Genomic DNA, 22,795 nt, shown 5'->3' on the forward strand with positions numbered 1-22,795 from the left:
TTAACCTGCCGCGGTATAGCCCGGTGGCTATGAAACATTGGGCCGTGGCGTTGCGCTACTGAGGGCGAGGTTGAGGGTTCGATTCCGGCCTCGGCGACCGCATTCCGGTGGAGGCGGAATGCAAAAAAGCGCTCGTGTACCGTGCACGCTAAAGAACCACAGGTGGTCAAAATTAATCCGGAGCTTGCCACAACGGCGTACATTGAAGTCAAATCGTCGTTTTGGACCCCAGAATTTTACTGATCTATATTTTAACATATCCCTTTAAGAACTGCCAACTCACGTGCTCCTTTCTTTACCTCGTTCCCATGTACACCTCTGCCTCTGTTCGACCTCCGTCTATTGTGTTTGCAGACACAGTTCAAGCAGCTTCTCGAGCTGGTCAGCGCGGCTAAGAAGACTTACGTGGAACTCAAAGAAAGGTTGGCCCACGGCGATTCTCCATCGGACGCTAGTCAAGGAGAGGACAACGGCGACCCAGAGTCGCACTCCGTCGCGACCTCTGCCGGAAACGCGCTCTGCGTTGGCGCCACCTCTTCAGCAGGCGCCATCGATGACGGCTGGGTGACCACAAACGAGGAGTCCGACTCCGAGGACCCCGATGATTCGCTGACGGTGGCCAAGGTGGAGACGTCAACGAATGTTGACTCGGTCGCCCGGCTCCTCGCTCTGACGCTAAGGTCAGCTGGCCGCGAATCGTAGTCGACGATGTGCGCTTTTCTTGCTTATTTGCTGTGCGTGTGTGTGATAGAAAACAAGTGTTCTACGTGCTCGTAACATTGTGAACTTTGGAAGTGGCTCTTCAGACAAGTACAAATGCACAATGACAAGGAAACGAGAGAAAGCCGCGCACGCAAGCATGCATCACCAACTTCCAACTTTTACGTTCGCCGGAGTTCGCGCCAAGCGCACGAATTCGAACGAACGGTGGTTGTGATTTTTGCACTGTGTGCGTGCCACTAGTGGGCGAGCTTTTCTAAAGAAAAAAAAAAGCAAACATATTTTTCTTACTTGGGTGATATCGTGCTTGTGCATCTTGTAAAGGCCTGTCCAACCTTCGCGTCAAAATTACGTCGCTTTCTGCTTGAAGCAACTGTCGTGAATGAGCTCCCTCTGACATTCTGCGACTTCCTGGGTGTACCACTCGCACATCAAGAGCAGCACAAGGCAGGCGGATGGATCGCGCGAATGTGTGTCATGAGAAGCGTATACGTATTATACAGGGAGAGACTTTGCCACTAATAACTGCTTGCGAGCCGTGCTTTGTACCCGTGGTCGAGCGTATATGCATGTCAAGCTGAATGGTAAATCATAATGTAGTAAAAAATGTGGTGCCAGTCCCTGTGAGGATTTTTGATTCGACGACCAAAATTTGTAGTGCTTGTACCTAGAGAAACAGGGGTGTTTGCTCTGACGTATTTAAACGCTGGAGATGGCTAGTAGTATGTTATTTTGCCCGCAGGGAACCTTACTTCAGTCAAAATTATTTAGAAAATTGTTGAGTGGCGACTAATTTCTAAAATGTGTAAACTTTAGCACGGTAGTACAAACGCTCAGTGTGTGAGCTCATGTTTTCTGAGAAACCAGCAGCTGTTTACTGTCATAAGTTTGTTCAGTCAATCTGTTATTTGACGCGAGATTAAGTCAAGCTGCCACTTACATACTCTGTGTCGCGCTCACGTGAACGTGTGACACATATATTAGACATCACCATATAACATTATCTATTGAAGTGCATCATTAAAAATTACAAGGTACATATTTTTTCAAGTCTGTTCGCGATTTTTCGGTTATGTAAGTGCTTTATTTTTATAGTGCAATTCATTGTTGTCCACATGCAAGGGTAGAATTGTTTGTATTGTACATAGGGGATTCATTGATAGAAGCATACATCTGGCCATTTGACATGCCACACATGGCAGGAATTCTGCAATGTACATAGCTTCCTAGTGACGTCTCATTACAGTTGCCATAATTTTAAACATTGCATTTGATTGTTCGCACTGTGACTTTTGATTCACTCAGAATCATTCTCCTAATTTCTAGGTGATATGAGTATTGTGAAACCAAATGCATCTACTTATTCACACCTTTTGCGGGAAGGAGATGTAGCTGTCCGCTGTTTGGTGTCACTTACGCGTGTTGAATAGTCTATGCAAATTCAGCTTGTCTGTTCTTGTTGAAATAGTTTGTGCGTTGTTGAGTGCAGTGTATATCTACCACACATTTGCACGAGGGGGATATCCAGATGGTATATTTAGAAAAGAATTATGAAGTTTGCACATCCAATAGAAAACAAATGATGGCCGCGGAAAAACATTTTTTTCTTAGCAGCCTGCGCAGGCGTTCGCGTGCTCAACCAACTGTAGCAATTTCATGTTGCGGGGCTGTGCTAGAAATCCTATTTTTTACTGATGCCGGGGTCTTCAAACTTTCGTTCGCTAGTGTACAATGAGCAAAGTGCTGGTGTAAATGGGTTAAGATTCGAGCTGCTAATTTTACGCGTTGATCAAGAAGTGTTGAAGGATTTATTGGTCCCCGTGTTTCCCCCATGTTCTTCTTTTTCTTTCTGCGCCTTCGTTGTACCACCAGCGTGTTGTTTCATTCAACATCAAAATGAACAGAGGCATCAGACATTTAATTCTACCTATATAGATACAAACAATGAAGTTGAATCATTCTATAAATGCATGATTTTGGAATGAAAACATCAAGCAAAGTGAAATAAACTTATTATCACATGCAACTCCTACGGTGCACTTGAAGCTATATTGGCCAAACACACACGCACGCACACGCACGCACAAAAAAACACGGTTGTCTGTAAGAGTTTTACATATAACACGTTTTCAGGCCTCATTTTAGTCCAAGATGCAGCTCTGCCCTGGGAGACCAGATGTGGCTTGATCAGCATTAGAATAGCCGTCTCAGAGAAAGCGCAAAAAATAGGCCCCGCATCTTTTGACGTAGGGCTTGGTTCAAACGGAGCATATTCTCTTGAATTTTGTTTAATAATTGAGCTCTAGGAAAATATGCTGTGTATCTCAGCTATGCGGATGCCATATATGTCCGGTACCGCTGGTCTGCATCTCGCGAAAAATTCGCGCATCATGCCATGGCCCATGTCGCCGCCATAGGTGATCTACACAGTGTGCACTAGAAATATGAATAATACTATACACTATTTTATTGCATGTTTCTTTTCTTGTGTGTGCTGCTTCAATAATAAATGAACCATCACAAAACACTTCGGGTGCGGGAATGCGTGGCGCTGAGAAGGCCCAGACGTGACCTCGATACTCTTAGGCCAGAAAAAATACAATTATTTTTGCCAAATTAAATAGTATGCGCGAAATCTCGTACTTGGTAGAAAAGCAAGAAATCGCAGTAGGAATTTGCGGTCTTCTTTCACTATAGTTCAGGTAACGCATTGTGTCAAGCAGCATTGTCGGCAGGAGACGTCCGGCTTGTCCACAGTATCCCGGCGAGCAGCAAGAACATTGTCATCACCGGTGTGTTCACGCCCTGAAAGCGTAATATAATGTTCAGCTGCCTAAAAAAAAATGTTCTAGCTCAGCTTCTGAATATAATCGTCGCCGTGCTACGCCGTGGTGGCAGCGCAGCGATGCCACGTCGCAGCTGTCAAACATTCGGTGTGAAGATGCTTTGAGCAATGTGAACAAGTTCCATAAGAGATAAAATTTGCCTGCTGACGAGAATGAATGCAGATAGATTGACAGTTAAAAAGCAGACAACGAAAGTTCAGCGGTGACCTTTTATATAGCAAGAAGGATCAACAACAACAAAAAAAAGAAGTGCTATTACGAGGCGCTCTTCATTTACAGGAATAACAGAAAGTAGATAAATTCTGGAATTTAACGTGCCCAAACCAAGATCGAATTACGAAGCACGTGTTAGTGGAGACTCCGGTATAATTTTGACCACCTGGGGTTCTTTAACGTGCATCCAATGCACGGTACACGGGCGTTTTTGCATTTCGCCCCCATTGAAATGCGGCCGGCGCGGCCGGGATTTGATACCGCGCCTTCGGGCTTAGCAGCTCAACGCTAAAGCAGCTACACCACCATGGCGGGTAGTATGCAGGAGAGGATACGGGCTCGAACTGCGAAAACTAACGCAAAATGCCGTATACATACCGTGGTGACTATCTCTCGTTTGCTAATGGTATATACACTCTCCTTGATTTACAAATGAGTATGTCGCTTCAGCTTACCGTTACTATTACTGCCTCGGCAGCGTGTCAGCCTTCTTGAGTATAGTTAAATAGGAACTAGGTGAAGTACCCTGCGGTGATGTCGCCGACCACCTAGCACGCACAGGGAGTGTAAGGTGACTGGAGTGTTACGTAGCATTAAATCGTGGCGCGCTGTACTGACGCGCTGTGCTGACGCGATAGAGTGCACTGTTAAAGAGATCATCTGGCAGTGCCATAAATGTTCCGATGGTTCGAGCGTATCGTGGTTTGCTACGTCGAAAACAAAGGGCGTGCGTTATTCGAAACAGCAACGGACAAACAGAACTTTTAGAATGTTTTTTTTTCTTTTTTCTTAATTGTACAGAAAACTTGACGTGTTGTACAACTCGGCTGATACAACTGAACGTCACATAGGTGACTCTTCATCCGGTGTGTACTCACAGATGTCTGTTTGAAACGATGGAATGGGACTCAGTGGTTCTACTAGTGAGAATACAGCATGCATAGTGTGCGAAACATCGAGGCGGGGAAGGGGGGGGGGGGGGGGGGTCAAGACTTAACGCTCCACTTCGTTCTGCGGCTATTTCGAAAACGCTTAAGAGGTTGCCATTGTCCTAGGACTACACCAGTAGAATATTAAGGTTACTTTTTTCCAAGGTTGAATTCGACTGATGTTTTCGCGAGTCTTAGAAATGAAATATGCAGCTTAAATTTGAACAAACGCACGTGACACAAGCAATACGACTTTCAGCGCTACCGATTCGCTGCGCCAAATAGATGCTTGTTTTCTGAACGAGTGAATTATTTGGATGAAGTTTGAAATGTTTGGGATTATTGGGTTGCCGGCTTCTAAACAAACCGTAAATTGTCCGATGATCAAATAATATCATCATGAGGTGATGTGAAAAAAAAACGAAACAAGAAACGTTCCGGCAATAAAGCACATTTCGTAAACGTGCCTATACAGTAATAGTATATGTATATAAACAGAAACGAAGCTGCACATTCTGCACGTATGCTTAAATCGAACAACCATGTAAACCAAGTAATACAATATAAATAAATGAGCAAAAAAGCTCATGCTAAGTGTTTATACAAAGACACAATGTCACTTTTAGTAAAAAAGTGCCTTGCCGCTGTGAAGTTAATATGATGCGGCCAACAGATCACGTTGCTGCAAAAGCAATAATCACCGAGGTCTATTATGTTTACAAATTAGGAACCAGTGTTCTGACACTATATTGCAAGGCGAAGCACACGAACAACAACACAGGCGAAAAAGAAGTACGTGGCAGTGGCTAGTGACTTACCTGAGCTGCAGTTTAAGATCCCAGGCACGTGCGAGGCTCTGGATCCAGCACGTGCGTCACGCCTAAGTACCGACGAATGGCAAGCCAGCAATCCGCTGTCAATGTGTCAAGGCAATGAGAATAACCGTCGGTGCTCTCTTCGCAAATGACACCGTACCAGACCACACCGGTGGCTCTCATGAAGGTGTCTAGATTTTGCAGGTCGACAATCGCTTTCCGTATCTCCCTGGCTGCTTCCAACTCGTCGACGGCCATCAGATGCTGTACTCACGACGGCAGAAGGGGGTGGGAAACCACCAATTCATGTGCCTCGGCACCGCTCTTATCAAACCAGTGATCAGCGACAAATTGCGCCGCCCGTTCCAGGAAGGGGGCGTTGCGTATCAGAATTTTTTTGACGAACGCCCACTTCTTGACCGTAACGAACATGCGGGTAGTGTTCACCGTCAAGATAGTGAAGTTCTTCTCGAGCGACTTGCAGAATCTAGAAAAGAACGTCTTCGCGGGAGTCACGCTTTTCAGATTGTAGACGAGCGTGTGGATTATCGAGCTTGTTCGGACAATGTCCGCAAGAGCTATTGCGCCACGTCTGCTCTCGCACCAGCTCTCTACAGCGAGGCTCATGATGCTGGTATTTTGGTTGAGTCCATCGAGGAGCAACATAGTTGATGTCCCGTCCGCCGTGAACGTCAAACTGACTGCCTTTAGCAACATCGTGCTTCGAAGGTACAGTGCCAGGAGTTCGGCTGAAATATGGTCAATGCTGCCTCGTATCTCTGTCGTTAAATTCGTTAAGTGATCAAGTGTTCTCAAATGTCGGTAGCATCGGGCCGCTATCGGTGCTTCCTCGCTGAGGACCCCACCTTTGGTTCGCAGGGCGATCTGTTCGGCATGACACTTTGATGATATCTCGCCGAAATCCTTCTCGTGCGTGCAAATAGTGCCCATGGTGATTCGGTTGGCTGTGCCTGTTTCGAGGGCGATCTGGAATAACTCCCCGACGTAGCGCTGATGTGGCTTTGTCACGAGCACCTGTTTAAGGGACTCGTTTGCAGCGAGCGCCTAGAAAAAGGCACGGTGGTCGTCTCTGGTGAAATACAGCAGGTTGAGCGTATACATATATAAGCCTTCGCAGAGAGTTCACTTCTTGCAGTATGTGCACATAAGGCTAAATGCGCCAGCATGGCAGGAATCCCTGCGAGCGATCAGCTGCTTCCTCCGATTGGGAGACTGCACGCGACCTGAAAGTAAAAATTGGTTTGCAGGAAATGAGCCCCAGTTGCCGCACTGTTTGCATAATGGCGAGTGACGTTGCCGAAGTCCACGCATCGTGCGTGTGTATACGAAAGCGGACCAGCTCCAAGTGTTCAAGCGCCGCAGCATTCCGCACTGCTTTTGCGATCTCGCCCACGGTCAAGGTCTGTCCCTCGTCCGAACCCACCAGGCGCAGCCAGGTGAGTACGTTGTTTCCGCTACAGAACCCCGAGAACAGGGTTACGTCCGACGGTCCCACGCAACGAGAATCCAGGGAGAGGTGGCCTATAGTGGCAATCGCCGTCAATGTTTCTAATAGGGGAGACGCGTCTAGGGACACGGCAATAAGCTGTTCGACTCGGAGTATCTGGAGGTTTGCGTCGCATGCGACCACAGCAGCCAGGCCAGTTATGTTTCCGGTCTCGTCGTCTTCGTATAGCCTGCGCAAGGTGAGCTCCTCAAGGTACCGCAAGTTCCGACATTCAGCCAGCAGCTTGTGGTGATAGCCTGTGGGAAGTTTTGCTCTTAGGTTCAAGTTGCTCAAGTGTCGTGACATGCTTAGTCCGTCGCAGAAAATGACAAAGCAACCGAAACACCCGAATACCCCCCACCCTTTTACTTGGATTGATGTCACGCGTGTGTGATATACGAGCAGCCAGTGAAGAAGTAGTTATCGCACGTTCGATGCGTGGTGTGTAATCCCGTTCGTCTACTGATTTGAGCTGTCGAAGCGTCTGGTATGTTTTGCTGGGAGTGCTGAACATAGTGGGACACAGCATCGCCACTTTGCGTGGTTCCATAGTTCCAATTCTTTCGGAGCCATCACCTGCGGCTAGCGAGAATGGCACATTTAATGACAGTCACTGACAGGAGCTGTTATATATATATGTATAATTTTGTTTCATGAATATTTTGTTTCCTTCATCAGTCGGCTATACAGACGCAGTAACTAGCGTATAAGGGCCTACTACCGCGAACGTAACAAAACATTTACATCATCATTTATTTCGACAATTTCAATACGGTCAAGTTCCGCCGGCGCTTAGTCATTAAAGTAAGTATTTTCGTTGGATCACAAAAAAAATTTGAGGTAGTGAGCATGTGGTATAACAAACCGCAGGCGCAATTTCGTCGGCCCGGTGAAGAGGTAATAAACGTCATGAGTGTGTCGACAAAAGCTGCGCGCGCACCGCCGCTTCCGTGTTTCTTTGCATTCGACATGACGTAAGTTTAGGACCGTGTGACCCGCAGATACTGCAAAGAACTGACTGACAAGCGCGTAATTTAGGAAGTCATATATACTTCCGATCTACGTGTTGTTATGAGGACGCCTTCTTAAAGGCCGAAGATGCGCCTCAGCGCGCATCTTAGAGCGCAGCTCTTAAGCTCCTGTTCCTGCGTTGGGCGTCGGCGTGCCTCGGCGGCCATAACCGAGCGGACGAGCACAGGCAAAAGATAAAGGCGAACGCGGAGCGAAGTGGTCGATTAAAGAAGAGCACGCGAGGAGGTAAGTGGAAGAGCAGGCTACAGGAAAGGAATGAGGCGGAAAGTGGAGGAGGAGCGGAAGGGAAACGGCCTGCGCATGCGGTGATTTGCTGGCGGCCACGACACCCGCCGCCGCGTGGGTAGCCTAGCGTGGGCGATCTCATCTGCGCTTCCGAGCGGGGTAGGGGGAGGAGGGGAGGTAGGGTGGCGTGAGAGGGGGAGGGCTACGCTCTTCCGCGGCGTCAGCTGCTGAGGACGAGCATGACGTGCATCACTGCTTTTGCAAGGGGCGATGGCGAGCTGCTACGAGTAAAGGCTGTTTCACATGGCGCGATTTTCAGTCAGCGACACAGCGAATTCCGTCGCTCAGCGACCGCCGCGACGTCGTGGGCTCTCCGCGACGAGATTCCAACAAGTTGGTCGCGCCGTCGCTCAGTCGCAGCGATCGGCGCGATGTGGGAGGGGCAATGTGTGTTTCACCGCGTGTTGGTAGCTCTGTGGAGCAATGTCGCGCGTCAGTTCTAGCTATGTTTACGGTGTACCCACCAGCGTTTGCGGCTTAGGAGCTTCATACATTTCTTTTTCTTTCGCTTACACAATTCGTTTGAAAGGAGAAGCTGCACTATCCAGATCGGGAGGACGCCGCTTCAACATAAGGCACGTACCCACTTGATCGCCGCCGTCGTCAACCGCTTCATCCCTACAAACCGCGCCAGCTGCTTATATACATGCACACTCAACAGTAGTTTGTTCTTCTGCAAAAGCAAATACTCATCCAGGAAAAAAAGTTGCGGCTCCCATAGTAACAACGAAACTAGAGTGTACCACACAGAACCATCCCACCGACGCCGCGCAAGCCGCACGGTCATACTTGCGGTGTAGAGCAGCGCCTCACTCACCGTATCTGCAAGCTGTCGTGTCTCAACGCCTTTAAACGTTAAAAATGGTGTACCTATTCTATTATCGAATAAAACTGGGAAAATTCGGACATTTGACTAGTTTCCATGTTGTTTTTGTTTAACGATGTAGGTATGGATACTTTGTGAGCAGGAGGCAGCCCTGCGCATCGCTGCGACGGATATCGCGCTGCCATAATCGCATGTGAAAGCTGTGAGCGAAAATCGCTCTGCGACGTGCGCGGCAGAACGATTTTTTTCGCCCCAATCGCGCCATGTGAAACAGCCTTAAGGCTCGATGTGACGCTCCCTTGGGTGTTGTCGTCGCTCTCACTGGTCGCACGATTTCCGCGAGTTGAAGGGCCGCTCTCGTCGTTGGTGGAACGAAAGCGTGAGAAGAAAAGTGTAGTGCCGCGCAAGACGGGCTGTGCGGTGACAATGGGTACGATATGGCGCCAGGTTAGCGCGTATAGTCTGTATGCAAACAAAGCGTGTTACTCACAGCGTTCTCTTCCTTACTCGTATAAACCTATATAATGATAATACAAAATATTTACATATAATGATAATACAAAATGTAAACACGTATAGAGCTGCGCTCAAATTTCGCATCAGGGAGTTTCGTAATCGTCGGTGAATTTTTTTATACATCACAATAAATGTAATTACAGATTTGATCATAGATCTACGGCCGATCAGGAGAAGAAACATCTGTACTCCACGAGATTCAGTAAGTGCGCGGGCGTAGAGGCAGACTCACTTGCAGAGCCGAGGTGAACAGATTGTATAGCACGAAGATGACATTTGAACGAGACCTGTAACTACATGCAGCGCTTCTTGTCACGATAAAGTAAGGTGTAATGAAATATTTCGTGACAAATCTGCAGCCCAACTGTAGGAGAAAGAAGAATACAATATGGTTAAACCACAAAATTTTGATCGTAAATGTGAAATAAAGATGATGAAATAGCCCCAAAGCTGGTGAATCTTCGATGTGAACGGTTAAGCAGAAAACGTACGGTACGATTATGCTTGCTGCGACGTATACGTATACAGTTGTCCCGGCAGCCACGTCTAACACCTTGCCAACATCCTTAGCAACCTTACACACTCTAATCACCTTGCATTGGGCGCTGCGTCTCATGATCACATGATGTGCTTCCTAACTTAGGCCCATGACATGTTATCACTGGCGCCGCAACTAATACATGGAGGTTTTAATCTTCACATATCTCAGTGAAGTGAAGCAACCGGTATCGTCCGTCTGCTCCTCGTGAAAAATGACTATATCCCTAAAAAGTATTAGCAAGAAAGAATGCGGGCACTATCAATGACTAACGGATAGGGCGTACCACAAAAAGAGGGAAAGAAAGGAGCAATGCAAAACTCTTCTTGTTTATTTCTTGAGATCGCCCACTTCATTCCAACACAAACTACCACCAACTTCTTTCAATCTTATGTAAATCTACCGTGACATTTATAAGTAAACCATCAGGTATCTAAACTTGACAGGCAAAAAAAAAAAGAAAAAAGAAATGCTTACGTACAGTAAAGAAGCACCAAACACTTTCTTGCTGGATTCTTGACGAGTTAATTCCTCGAAAAAACTCAACGTCCTGGGCATCGGCTGTTTCTTGCCCTACTGGAATGAGAGTGGCTCTCGCGTATGGTTCTGGTCCGCCTTGCAGTGCTCACTTTATTGAAGGCTTCAACTTCTTGTTGTAGCAGAAAGTCACGTGTAGTCTTGTCCGCCAACTAAAGACAAAAACATCGTCTGGGTTAGAGGAGGACGTAATCTGTCGTTTCCGCCAAATTCCAAGGCCACTGCCCCATTGTCCCTCGCCAATCTCGTCAACAAGACTTTGAAAGGAAAGGAGGACAGGAGGGCACTAAATCTCCGCCTGTGCTTCACTGATTTCATTGCTGAACCACTCAGTTGTGACTTCTTATCAGCGACAACATGCGATAGACACGTTAGGAGAGTGTACCATCCTTGCCCCGTGACAGCTTGACGGTGTTTAGCTTCTCCGTTCCACACGTTCATCTACCATAGATAGTCCTAGATAGCATGCGCCAAGCAGTGAGGTGTGTCCCTGTTGTGCCGGTCAGGCTCTCAATCCCTGGAATAACGAAGAAGTCGAAGATGCCGCTTGCTGGCCTCAAGCATTTCGCGCTATCATACATTGCTTACATGTATGGATATTACGAACATATTTTTACAGATGGTTCTGTGACACAGACCCCTTCCGCGGCGGCCTACACGGTGCCAGGAATGGGGATCGCACGTTTCAAGATAGGACACAGGACGTCGTCTACAGCAGCTGAGTTGACCGGAGTTCGAGAAGCAGTACGCTGCATACTGCAACAAAGTCTCGAGAAGTGGACAGTGTTCTGCGACTCAAAACCAGCACTGCAACTCATCAGCAATTATATGAGTGACAGAACCGCATATAGTCCCCTGGTTTGTGACATCATGTATCTGCTTGCTGAGGCGTCTCATTTCGGACATACCATCGTGCTGCAGTGGATTGCTGGCCATTGTGGAATAGCTGGAAACGAACAGGCTGACGCAGAAGCAAAACAGGCGCACACTGACGGAACTATTATAAAAATTCATTTTTCCCGGTATGACATTAACGCCTTGCTCCATACCTCCCTTAAAACTTCTACGGCGCAACATTGGGACAACCCCGAACATCGACAAGAGCGCCTCCATAGACTTGACGCTGGATTACAATTCCGGCATCCACTTCGGTTGCGGAGAAGCCAGGAAACGCTCATTCATCGATTACGGCTGGGTGTGGCATACACCAACCGATACCTTCACAAGATTGGACAAACACGGGACCCTGAATGTAGCGTCTGTCACACTCTTGATACAATAGCTCACGTACTTTGCGTGTGCCCTCAATATGCGGCCGAACGAAGAAAACTCAAATCTACAGTTGACAGCTTGGACTCCCGCCCCTTTTCAGAAGAAAAGCTTTTGGGCGCGTGGAGGAGTGTTGACTGTGCCCAACGTGCCATAAAAGCACTTTCGAACTTTTTAAGTGAGACTGGCTTAGATGATCGCCTATAGAAGCTGTGAGACGTGTCATCATCATCATCATCATCATCAGCCTAGTTACGCCCACTGCAGGGCAAAGGCCTCTCCCATACTTCTCCAACTACCCCGGTCATGTACTAATTGTGGCCATGTTGTCCCTGCAAACGTCTTAATGTCATCTGCCCACCTAACTCTCTGCCGCCCCCTGCTACGCTTCCCTTCTCTTGGAATCCAGTCCGTAGCTCTTAGTGACCATCGGTTATCTTCCCTCCTCATTACATGTCCGGCCCATGCCCATTTCTTTTTCTTGATTTCAACTAAGATGTCGTTTACCCGCGTTTGTTGCCTCACCCAATCTGCTCTTTTCTTATCCCTTAACGTTACACCCATCATTCTTCTTTCCATAGCTCGTTGCGTCGTTCTCAATTTCAGCAGAACCCTTTTCGTAAGCCTCCAGGTTTCTGCCCCATATGTGAGTACTGGTAACACACAGCTGTTGTACACTTTCCTTTTGAGGGATAGTGGCAACCTACTGTTCATGATTTGAGAATGCCTGCCAAACGCACCCCAACCCATTCTTATTCTTCTGGTTATTTCAGTCTCATGATCCGGATCCGTGGTCACTACCTGCCCTAAGTAGATGTATTCCCTTACCACTTCCAGTGTTTCGCTACCTATCGTAAACTGCTGTTCTCTTCCGAGACTGTTAAACAGTACTTTAGTTTTCTGCAGATTAATTTTCAGACCCACCCTTCTGCTTTGCCTCTCCAGGTCAGTGAGCATGCATTGCAATTGGTCTCCTGAGTTACTAAGCAAGGCAATATCATCAGCGAATCGCAAGTTGCTAAGGTATTCTCCATCGACTTTTATCCCCAATTCTTCCCACTCCAGGCCTCTGAATACCTCCTGTAAACATGCTGTGAATAGCATTGGAGATATCGTATCTCCCTGTCTGACGCCTTTCTTTATAGGGATTTTGTTGCTTTCTTTGTGGAGGACTACGGTGACTGTGGAGCCGCTATAGATATCTTCCAGTATTTTTACATATGGCTCATCTACACCCTGATTCCGTAATGCCTCCATGACTGCTGAGGTTTCGACTGAATCAAACGCTTTCTCGTAATCAATGAAAGCTATATATAAGGGTTGGTTATATTCTGCACATTTCTCTATCACTTGATTGATAGTGTGAATATGGTCTATTGTTGAGTAGCCTTTACGGAATCCTGCCTGGTCCTTTGGCTGACAGAAGTCTAAGGTGTTCCTGATTCTATTTGCGATTACCTTAGTAAATACTTTGTAGGCAACGGACAGTAAGCTGATCGGTCTATAATTTTTCAAGTCTTTGGCGTCCCCTTTCTTATGGATTAGGATTATGTTAGCGTTCTTCCAAGATTCCGGTACGCTCGAGGTTATGAGGCATTGCGTATACAGGGTGGCCAGTTTCTCTAGAACAATCTGACCACCATCCTTCAACAAATCTGCTGTTACCTGATCCTCCCCAGCTGCCTTCCCCTTTTGCATAGCTCCTAAGGCTTTCTTTACTTCTTCTGGCGTTACCTGTGGGATTTCGAATTCCTCTAGGCTATTCTCTCTTCCACTATCGTCGTGGGTGCCACTGGTACTGTATAAATCTCTATAGAACTCCTCAGCCACTTGAACTATCTCGTCCATATTAGTAACGATATTGCCGGCTTTGTCTCTTAACGCACACATCTGATTCTTGCCTATTCCTAGTTTCTTCTTCACTGTTTTTAGGCTTCCTCCGTTCCTGAGAGCCTGTTCAATTCTATCCATATTATAGTTCCTGATGTCCGCTGTCTTACGCTTGTTGATTAACTTAGAAAGTTCTGCCAGTTCTATTCTAGCTGTAGGATTAGAGGCTTTCATACATTGGCGTTTCTTGATCAGATCTTTCGTCTCCTGCGATAGCTTACTGGTTTCCTGTCTAACGGCGTTACCACCGACTTCTATTGCGCACTCCTTAATGATGCCCATGAGATTGTCGTTCATTGCTACACGTGAGACGTGTAGTCAGTGCGAAATGTGTTTGCGCAAAAACTTTTTGTGGCAAGATTACTTTTTGTATGGACAAGATTGCTCTTAGTGTATTGCGTCTCCAGTGCGCATCCGCATATTGGACAGCGTGTATATAGTATCTCATTGTACCATATCATAATCATCCGCCACTTACCTTTCCCTGTATTTCCCACTTCCCCATTCCCCAGTGAGGAGTAGCAGGCTAGAGACACGCTCTCCAGGCCGACCTCTCCTCCTTTCTCTCCATTAAAATCTACTCCTCCTCCCTGTTGTGCCAGCCATGGTCTAGTGTTCAAGTGCAGGTCAAAAATGCTGGAGACTTCGCACGAGACCGTAATATTGTCCGTCCATGATCCTGGAGCATAGTGCAACGCGTACGCTGACTTAACTAATTTTTATGTGTGTGCGCTCTAGGCGCCCTCAAGGGCTACTCTAAAGTCCGCCTCAAATTACTTGAGAGCTCCATAGAGTCGCACCGTATACTTGGAACTGCGCTGGTAGGGCTTTGCGCGCAACGTAGGTTCTCCTAGTGTGCCTGAAGAGCACAGGCCCGAACCAGACACTGTTACTGTGTGTGTTTGTGTATATTGTGTGCGTGCTTATATGTATAATGCTTTGCTCTTTTTTCTTCCGTTCTTCCATCTTCCATATCTATGTTTGTTTCATTTCTGAAGAGTATGTAGACAGGCACTGTGCCCCTTCCTGTGGCTGATGTCAGTCTGCTCCTCACTTTTCCTTTCATCACAAGTGCATATATGTTTTCAAGGCAAATAATAATAACACTAATAATAATAATAATAATAATAATAATAATAATAATAATAATAAGAAGAAGAAGAAGAAGAAGAAGAAATTAATCAAATGTTTATTATAGTGCCCAGGAACAGCTACGGAGCCTTCGTGCTGGTACACTTAAAAAGTAATACGCGAGATAAAATGTTCAGAGAAGACAAATGTGGTGACAAAACAATTGGAGATAGGGAAAGTGAAACAAATAAAAAAATAAGGAAACAATAACAAGGAAACAACAAGGCACAAATAAGGAAACGAAGAGGCGGAAATGGAAGGGAGTTAATCATACAACATGATTATCTTGATATACACAGAACACATGAACTCTTAAACACGTCAATACATGCGGAACTCTTATTACATGTTTTTTTTAAGTCGAGCAGGATAGCATATAATGCAACAAGGCCGCGCAGAAAATTCGGAATGCTGTCTGGTATGCATTTACGGCACTGAAAAGTGCACATGATCAAGAAGCCTTGGACAACTTATAATGCCATGGACCACCTTATATAGGAACAGAAGGTCTGATTGATCAAGCTTAGACGTGTGAGTAGATGTATCGTTGAGATGGCTGGACTATGGTCTCCAGAACGGTAAAAGCGGTCCTTGAAAGTATATACCGATTTATTCTAGACGTGTTCAATGAGGTCAGAATTACATTTGCACGTTTTGCCCCTAACTACAGAAGTATACTGTAGTAGTGGAAGACGCACACTAGAATACTGTTTCAGAAAGGCAACAGCGGAGTGTAAATCATGCCATACACGAGAAAGACTAACAACAGCGCGAAGGGCACGTTGTTTCGCATATTAGCGTGGGAAGAGAATCTTAGCGTTTTGTCGAAGTACACAGCAATATTTTTCATCACTCGTCAATCTAATCTCAGGCGCAGTACGTGGACTTGTGTACAGGCATATGTTCGGTCTTGCCTATTGCTTTGTTTTGTATACGTAAGGACTTATTCCAGTTGCGAAGTAACTGATAGAGTTGTTCTTTATTTGCCCGTTTTCTTCTCCTTGGCTGTTCTGCATTTTTTTTTAATTGTAGGTTTCATCACAACCCCTTCGCTCTCCAGTGCATTGTATGTGGTGAGAATGCAATAAATCAATAAAAAGGTGGCAGTTTCCGCCGAAGGGTGAAGCATTGACAGCGATAGCAAGGTTTAGCATTGCTCTTGGACTCTGTCGTTTCTTCTCAGGGCCACAGAGCGCGTGCTCGGCAGTCCAGGTATTTCTCACGGAGTCCAGCCAAATGCTCTGTTGTTGTTGTCGTTGTCGCCTTCAACATATGGCACGTACCCACGAGGGGGGATCGGTAAGGGTTCGCAATGGAAACATTAAATTTGTATATTTTACTTTCTTTTTGGGTGCTCTTCAATTAATGTTTGGTGCTTCGTCCTACCATTACTGCTTCGATTTGAACACGTGATTTCACCTTTGAAGGACGCTTTCTCTATACGAGTCTTGAAAGTTTACTTGTGCTTTTAACTTGTAACAATTCATTCATTTCTTGGCCAATCCCCCTTGGGTATGAGCAACGAGTTGGATGCACAAGAACAACGACGACTCCTATACATACGCGGGCGCGACTGCTGCCACGTAGAAGGAACAGGGTCCTGGAAGCTACGGAACGTCTCTTGTTAAGGGTTTACTATTTTGGCTGCTAAGGGAAGAGCCCGCGGCCTAATGGTTAGAGTACGGGCATTCTGTGCTTGGTACACTTTGTTCGAATGGGGTCGTTGGACGATTTAATTTATGTTTACTTATTTAAATATAGATATACTGATATATACCCGGAACATCATGGCGACGGGGACTCCGACGGCACAAGTAATTGCTACCGAAAAAAAAAATATATATATATTTCTCTCCATACAAACGGTATAGGAGCGCACTAAAGAGGATGCCTAAGCACACAAACAAGCAGACAGTGCAAAAGGAGTTGCTTAAGTAATGAGGTTGATTTATTTTCAAATGCGACATGTGTAGCAAAATACCGTATGGTCACAATAACATGAACGGCAACAATGAGCAGCGGACGGAATACATTGTAAACAGTGTACAGTCAAGCCAAAGAAAGTAATATCCCCAACCTTCGCGACAGTGTTACTTGCTTGAATAAAAACCACAGTTATACGGGACAGACAAAAAACCAGGAAATGCTGCTTCCACAGGAAATCACAGATTTGCAGACAAGAGTGGTTTTGTCGCGGTTTCACAAATTGTTGGGAAATCTGAGCGAGACATTTTTTTTAGCTGTATGCAGTAGAATTCCGAATTTTAGCAACGACAAGGTGTAGCTGCTGAATTACATACAACAGTACACATATCTGTACAAATATAGCTGACGTGAAATGTGCTAAAATCAACACCATCGGTTCGTCTAGCTTGGTGGCCAAAGTTTTCCCGTGAGCCCGAGCATGTGAATAAGTTATTCAGCCATAGCTGCCAGCGTTTCTTGCGGCAGAATAACGCTCTTATGGTTATAAATAATAGAATTTAAGTTGATCGGAAACGTCAAACGGGTAACACCGATAGCAAGCCATAATTCACAGCTGTGACTTTGAATTCACAATGAAGACACGTAATAACATAATGTAAGACACAAAGTAAACAAAATAAATAAATAAGGTACCAAGGGCACGACGAGAGGCTTGCGAAAGATGAGGTGATAGTGTTGATGCCCCATAGTGAGAATAGAGGTGCAGAAAAGTTAGGGTTTGGCGATTCTGCACATTTAAAGAACACAGCACAGACGAGACAGAATAAAGAAACAACGATGCACAGGGCTGACAATCAAATGATTTTGTTTACTGAACAAGAGAGTGCGTATTGCCGAAGGAGAAAAACAAGACGCTTACACAAAGCGCAAAACTGTCAATATTGTTTCTGGAGTGCATATACCAAGTGTTCATCTTCTTTTTAATCTGCACGAACATTTCGCAAAGATCAAAATTCTACTTGAGATGGATTGCTCGTAGGGGCAAGTATTACTTGCACGAGAAGCCCTCATGCAGGTGCACCAATCTCGTTAAATAACAATGTAACTAATCACTATAGGGCACATGTTGCAGCCTACGAATTGGATCCGCTTAGTTTAGAAGGAATATCCTCCTTGAAAGAATTCGGTAGCTGGAATCAGTTGCGAGATGGTGCAATCCCAAATTGTGTGACAAAACGCACCAGTGTTCCATTTGAATTTGTCCTGCGCTGATAAGGCGTTTTTTAATGCACTTGTAACACTGGATTTTGCCGCAACTTTATAACTTTCTCTCAAAAGAGGTGGTTCTCTCAAAATAAGTTCCGGATGGACATGGCTATGAGAAGTCACCTGCATCAATTCCTGAGTCGCAGGGTGTGCCTTAATGTGATTAGTTGCAAGTTCATTATGAAACAGTCTTTATTCACAAATTCTTCAGTTTTATTACAGAATAAAACAAGAGCGTTGCTAAATTAGCTGCACGTTTCCTATAATTTCTCGTGCGAATAATGTTCACTTCCTCGGGAAACCTGCCTCAGGCAGTAGAGTTGTGGTGTATTTTCACCTTTAGAAAAAAAAAAAAAATCAACACCAATACAACCTGGTGCGTTTAGTTTCTTTTCACGAGAAAAATCACTTTTCGCTCAACACTGCGTCTCCTCTGTTTCGTACTATCTAAAACGCAAAACAAGAGTTTCTAGCGCCTTTCAAGCCCGGTGTACACCACATCCGCGACGCTCAGGTACCGGCGAATGGCCAGCCAGCAGTCCAGAGGTATTGTGTCCAGGCGGGGACGACCGTCGCTGTTCTCCTCGCAGACGACGCTCTCCCTGACGACGCCGGCGATGCTCATGAAGCCGTCCAGCTCCTTCAGATTGATGACTGTCTCTCGCATCATCCTGGAGGCTTGCAACTCGCATACGGACATCAGTTCCTGCACTCGCGGCAGCAGCAGGGGACTTGAAGCCACCAACTCGAGAGCTTCGGCGTCAGCCTTGTCAGAGCAGAGGCCAGCAACAAGTCGCGCTGCCCGCTCCAGGAGGGTGGCGTTGCGCGTCGCTGCTTTCTGGATGAGCGCCCAGTTCTTGGCGTCAATGCGGCGCTCGAAAGTGTCCACCGACACGATGGTGAAGTTGCTGTCAATCGACTTGCAGAGACGCGAAAAGAACGCCTTTGCGGGAACCGCGCTATCCCGATTGTAGGTGAGAGTGTGGATCGTCTTGCTAGAACTGACAACGTCCGCGAGCAATACCGCGCTGCGTCTGCTCAGGCACCAGTTCTCCACACCTAGGCTCGTGATGCTAGTGTTTCGTGCGATGCCATCTAGCAGAAGCATAGTTGATCCCTTGCACGCACGGAAGCTCAGCGTGACTGCCTTGAGAGACTTTGTGGTTTTCAGGTAAATCGCCAGAGGTTCAGCTGAGCTGAGATCAATGCTTCCTGTTACTGCCAAAGTCAACTTCGTCACGTGATCGTGCGTTCTCAGGTCAGCGCAGCATCTGATGACCGCTGGTTTCTCGTCGATCTGAGTGCCGGCGCAGGCTTCGAGTATGACCTCGTGGACAGGAGACCCCCTGGGTATGTCAACAAAGTTTGCCTCATCCGTCATAACGACGCTCGTGTGGACCCGGCTGGCCGTGCCTGCTTCGTGGGCAATGCGGGCTAGCTCGCTGGGGTATCTTCTATATGGTGGAGTCACGAACACGTGGGGGAGGAAGTGCTGTGCAGCGAGCCCCTCGAAGAATGCCCGCTGGTCTTCTTGGGCGAAACGAAGCAGGTCGAGCGAAAGCGTCCGTAACGAGTGCAGTTTTTGCAGAATGTGAACGTAAGGCTCAATACGGCTAGAGATGCGTCTCCGCGAGCCGTTAGTTTTTGCACACGACTCGCTGGTGGGAAACGAAAAAACTGGCATGCAGTAGAGGAGGTCGAGATGCTGCACAGTCTGGCTACGGACCAATGACATTGCCAGAACCCACGCATCGTGTGTGTGCATACGAAAGCCAACCAGCTCCAACTCTACCAGTGCCCTTGCGTTCGCCAGCGCTGATGCGATGCTGTTCACGGTCAGGTATTTCTGCGAGGCGGAACCCTCTAGGCGCAACGACTTAAGCACGTTGTTACCGTTCAACATCTGCAAGAAGAGGCTCGCGTCCTCCGCTTTCACGAGTGTGACGTCAAGCGAGAGACGGCTTATATTAGGACTAAGTGCCAGCGCTCGTAAAATTGGTGACAGGCCTTGGGGCATGGCGGCGAACTCTCCGACTTCAAAGCGCCTGAGCTTGGTGTTCCTCATAATCACGGCCTCCAGGGTGACTACGTTTTCTGCTTGGTTGTCGGCGCAGATGCGCTCAAAACTCAGCTCCTCGATGTGCCGCAGGCAACCGCACGCAGTCAGCATCTGTTGGTAGCAGACGGCTTTGCCGATGTCTGCGTTCATCTTCAAGGTCTTCAGGCGCCGGCACTCGCTGATGCCGTCGCAAAAAAGGGCGAACCACTCTACGTCATCGAACTGACCCAAGCAGTCCAATTCGATCTTCGTCACGCAGGCGTGCTTAACGAATAGCCAGTGCAGAAGTACTACCGCGCGTTGAATCCGCTTCTTCGTTTCCTGGTGGTCGAAACTCTTTATAGGAAAGGAAAGTTCTAGCTCTCCGGTGGCGACCCTTTCTTTCATCTGTACTTGAATCGCAGCTAGTATGTCGTTCCACCCGCTCAGATGTCTCAGCACCTCGCAGCCCTGCCCGTTCTCTTTGCCGCATGGCACCATGAAGTCAGCCCCCTTGTTGGCCAGGATCATCTTAATCTGCTGTAGCCTCGCGTACGCCTCTTTGGCAGAGTTGAAGTTCCTGGGACACAGCTCCTTCAAGTATCTCGCGTACGACCATAGGATCCAGTCTTGCGGCGCCATCGCCTGCGGCGACAAATGGCGGTAACGTTTCAAACACACTCTCTATGTTCTTTTTTTAATTTTTTTCCAACTTATAAAGCACGGGTTAAGCGACTGACATCAATACACGGACAGTCATACAAGCGTGATGCGCAGGCTTTCTCAGCGTCCTGGGAGAACGAAGTGCAATATTTAGTTTATATTGTGAAGAAATTATCCGTATGTAGGACCCCTAAAGCGGTACAAAAGTTTAATATGTGTGACCTAATTGCAGACAATAAAAAAATACTAACACGTCAGCTCAACGTAAACATCATTGATGTAAATTCAACTGTTATTCAGCAAGGTCGCACAGGTCTGGGCTGCGTTTTTTTACGCGGTGATGCTTCAACCGGGAAAGTTAACAAACGTTTCGTAACTTCACATTCTTAAGTTACGTGAGAATTGAGACTTTCAAGCTTTTTACAAACATGAGATTGGCCACTACTGACAAAGAGTGAACGAATATCAAACACTTACCTGTTTTGGTGTTGACAAATCCTTCGATGAAGTCAGCTTCCTATGGGCACTTTAATGGTGGAAGTCGGCTGGTGTAGGACGACCCGTGGATGACCTGCGTGCGACTCCGTGGAGGCTCTCGATGTCCCCTTATTTTTATACCCTCGTCTCCCAGCACGAGGGGAAACGAGATTATCAGCTACAATAGTAGAGCGCTATTCACTGTTAACCACTAGCTTACCAGGTGATTCACTGATCGGCGTGACTCATCCGCGTGACTCATGGGCTCACGCGGTGTTAGGGGAAAGCGGCTGAGTGAAAAGTAGATATAGGAGAGGGTGATAAGCGAAATCACGGGGTATCACTGGAATAGTGATATGTTTTAACAACCACTCCGAGCCGTAACGTGGCCGTGTTAGACTCCGTTTCCTTCTTTTACATGCAGCCTTTGTAGCGGGAGTGCAGAGTGTGTCTTGCGAGATGGTGGTGTACCTCGGCAGCATGAAGTGGATGCTATAGGCACTGTTTTCTGCTTGCATCTTCCTTGTCAAAGAAATATATTTTTGTGTGTGTCTATTGGCCTTCCTTCCTGATTCGTGGACTTGGCTTGGTAGTGCATAGATATTTTCGTTCCCTCCCTCCCTCTTCCCTTTTTTTTTTCCTTAATAAACAACCTTAGGTGGGTGATTGAACCTGTAGCTTTATTAAAGTTTAGGAAGTTTGAGCTGGTAGCGTGGCCTCAGGATAGGTTTTGTTGTGTATAGCCAAATGCGCGAGTTACTGCGCCGACTTGCTTTTAGCCATGAATCGAGAAGTAATCGAGTTTGCATGTTGCGTGGGTAACTTCAAATAGTCTACCAACACTATAAAACAAGGGGTGTAATTTCTGCTTGTGTTACCAACAGAAAGGGCAATTCAAGATACCCTGCACAGTGTCGCAAATCATAGTATGGTGCTCTGTGTTCTGCACTTTCCCTCTACTCATTAAGCCATTTATGCATGCTTAGCAGCAGCGATACCACTTCGACAATGTGTCGGCCGTAGGCGCAAGAGCCGGGTGGGATAAATGCCATTTAAAGAATAAAATAAATAAATAAATAAATGAATAAATAAATAAATAAATAAATAAATAAATAAATAGTATTTGTTACTACTTGCAGTCACGGCGCAACTGATAACGCAACTGATTGTCAAAACGTCAAATTGCCATTAGTTTCTAGTGTTTTCATCTTGCTACTAGAACCTATAATAAAACGCGTAATCCGAAAGGGCCCTCTAGATGTTTACATATTCTATTAAATGAAGTAGGTGTCATTCAGATTGGTGCTTCTCTCTCCTATAGTGATAGCATTTCGACGCTTCAGATGAAATTGTTGAAAGAAAATATAAGGC

At 46.5% G+C, this 22,795-nt stretch overlaps 2 protein-coding genes and 1 long non-coding RNA gene across 4 annotated transcripts in view; 1 reads left to right on the forward strand and 2 right to left on the reverse strand.

Annotated features, from left to right (window-relative positions):
- Sbp2 (SECIS-binding protein 2) overlaps window positions 1-2,746 on the forward strand; it is a 97,980-nt gene extending 95,234 nt beyond the window's left edge. For both annotated transcript variants that reach the window (XM_050179344.3, XM_050179345.3), the window contains one exon: window positions 355-2,746. In XM_050179344.3, coding sequence (XP_050035301.1) covers window positions 355-702 — 348 coding nt within the window. In that variant the 3' untranslated portion in view covers window positions 703-2,746. The remainder of the gene's footprint in view (window positions 1-354) is intronic.
- Window positions 2,618-8,007, reverse strand: LOC129385167 (uncharacterized). The gene is made up of 2 exons (XR_008612761.2): window positions 5,527-8,007; window positions 2,618-3,525 (listed from the first exon to the last, which is right to left on the reverse strand). It is a non-coding gene; the product is annotated as an uncharacterized lncRNA (long non-coding RNA).
- Window positions 8,008-18,437: 10,430 nt separating this feature from the next.
- Window positions 18,438-22,795, reverse strand: LOC129384837 (uncharacterized). The gene has a single exon (XM_055070413.1). It carries the CDS (start codon window positions 20,924-20,926, stop codon window positions 18,716-18,718), a length of 2,211 nt encoding a protein of 736 aa, XP_054926388.1. The 5' UTR covers window positions 20,927-22,795; the 3' UTR covers window positions 18,438-18,715.

This window comes from Dermacentor andersoni, chromosome 5, assembly GCF_023375885.2.
Source record: "Dermacentor andersoni chromosome 5, qqDerAnde1_hic_scaffold, whole genome shotgun sequence".
Lineage (NCBI taxonomy): Eukaryota > Metazoa > Arthropoda > Arachnida > Ixodida > Ixodidae > Dermacentor > Dermacentor andersoni.

Coding starts and splice junctions, on each gene's coding strand:
- LOC129384837 (XM_055070413.1), bottom strand. CDS start 20,926: ATGGCGCCGCAAGACTGGATCCTATGGTCGTACGCGAGATACTTGAAG.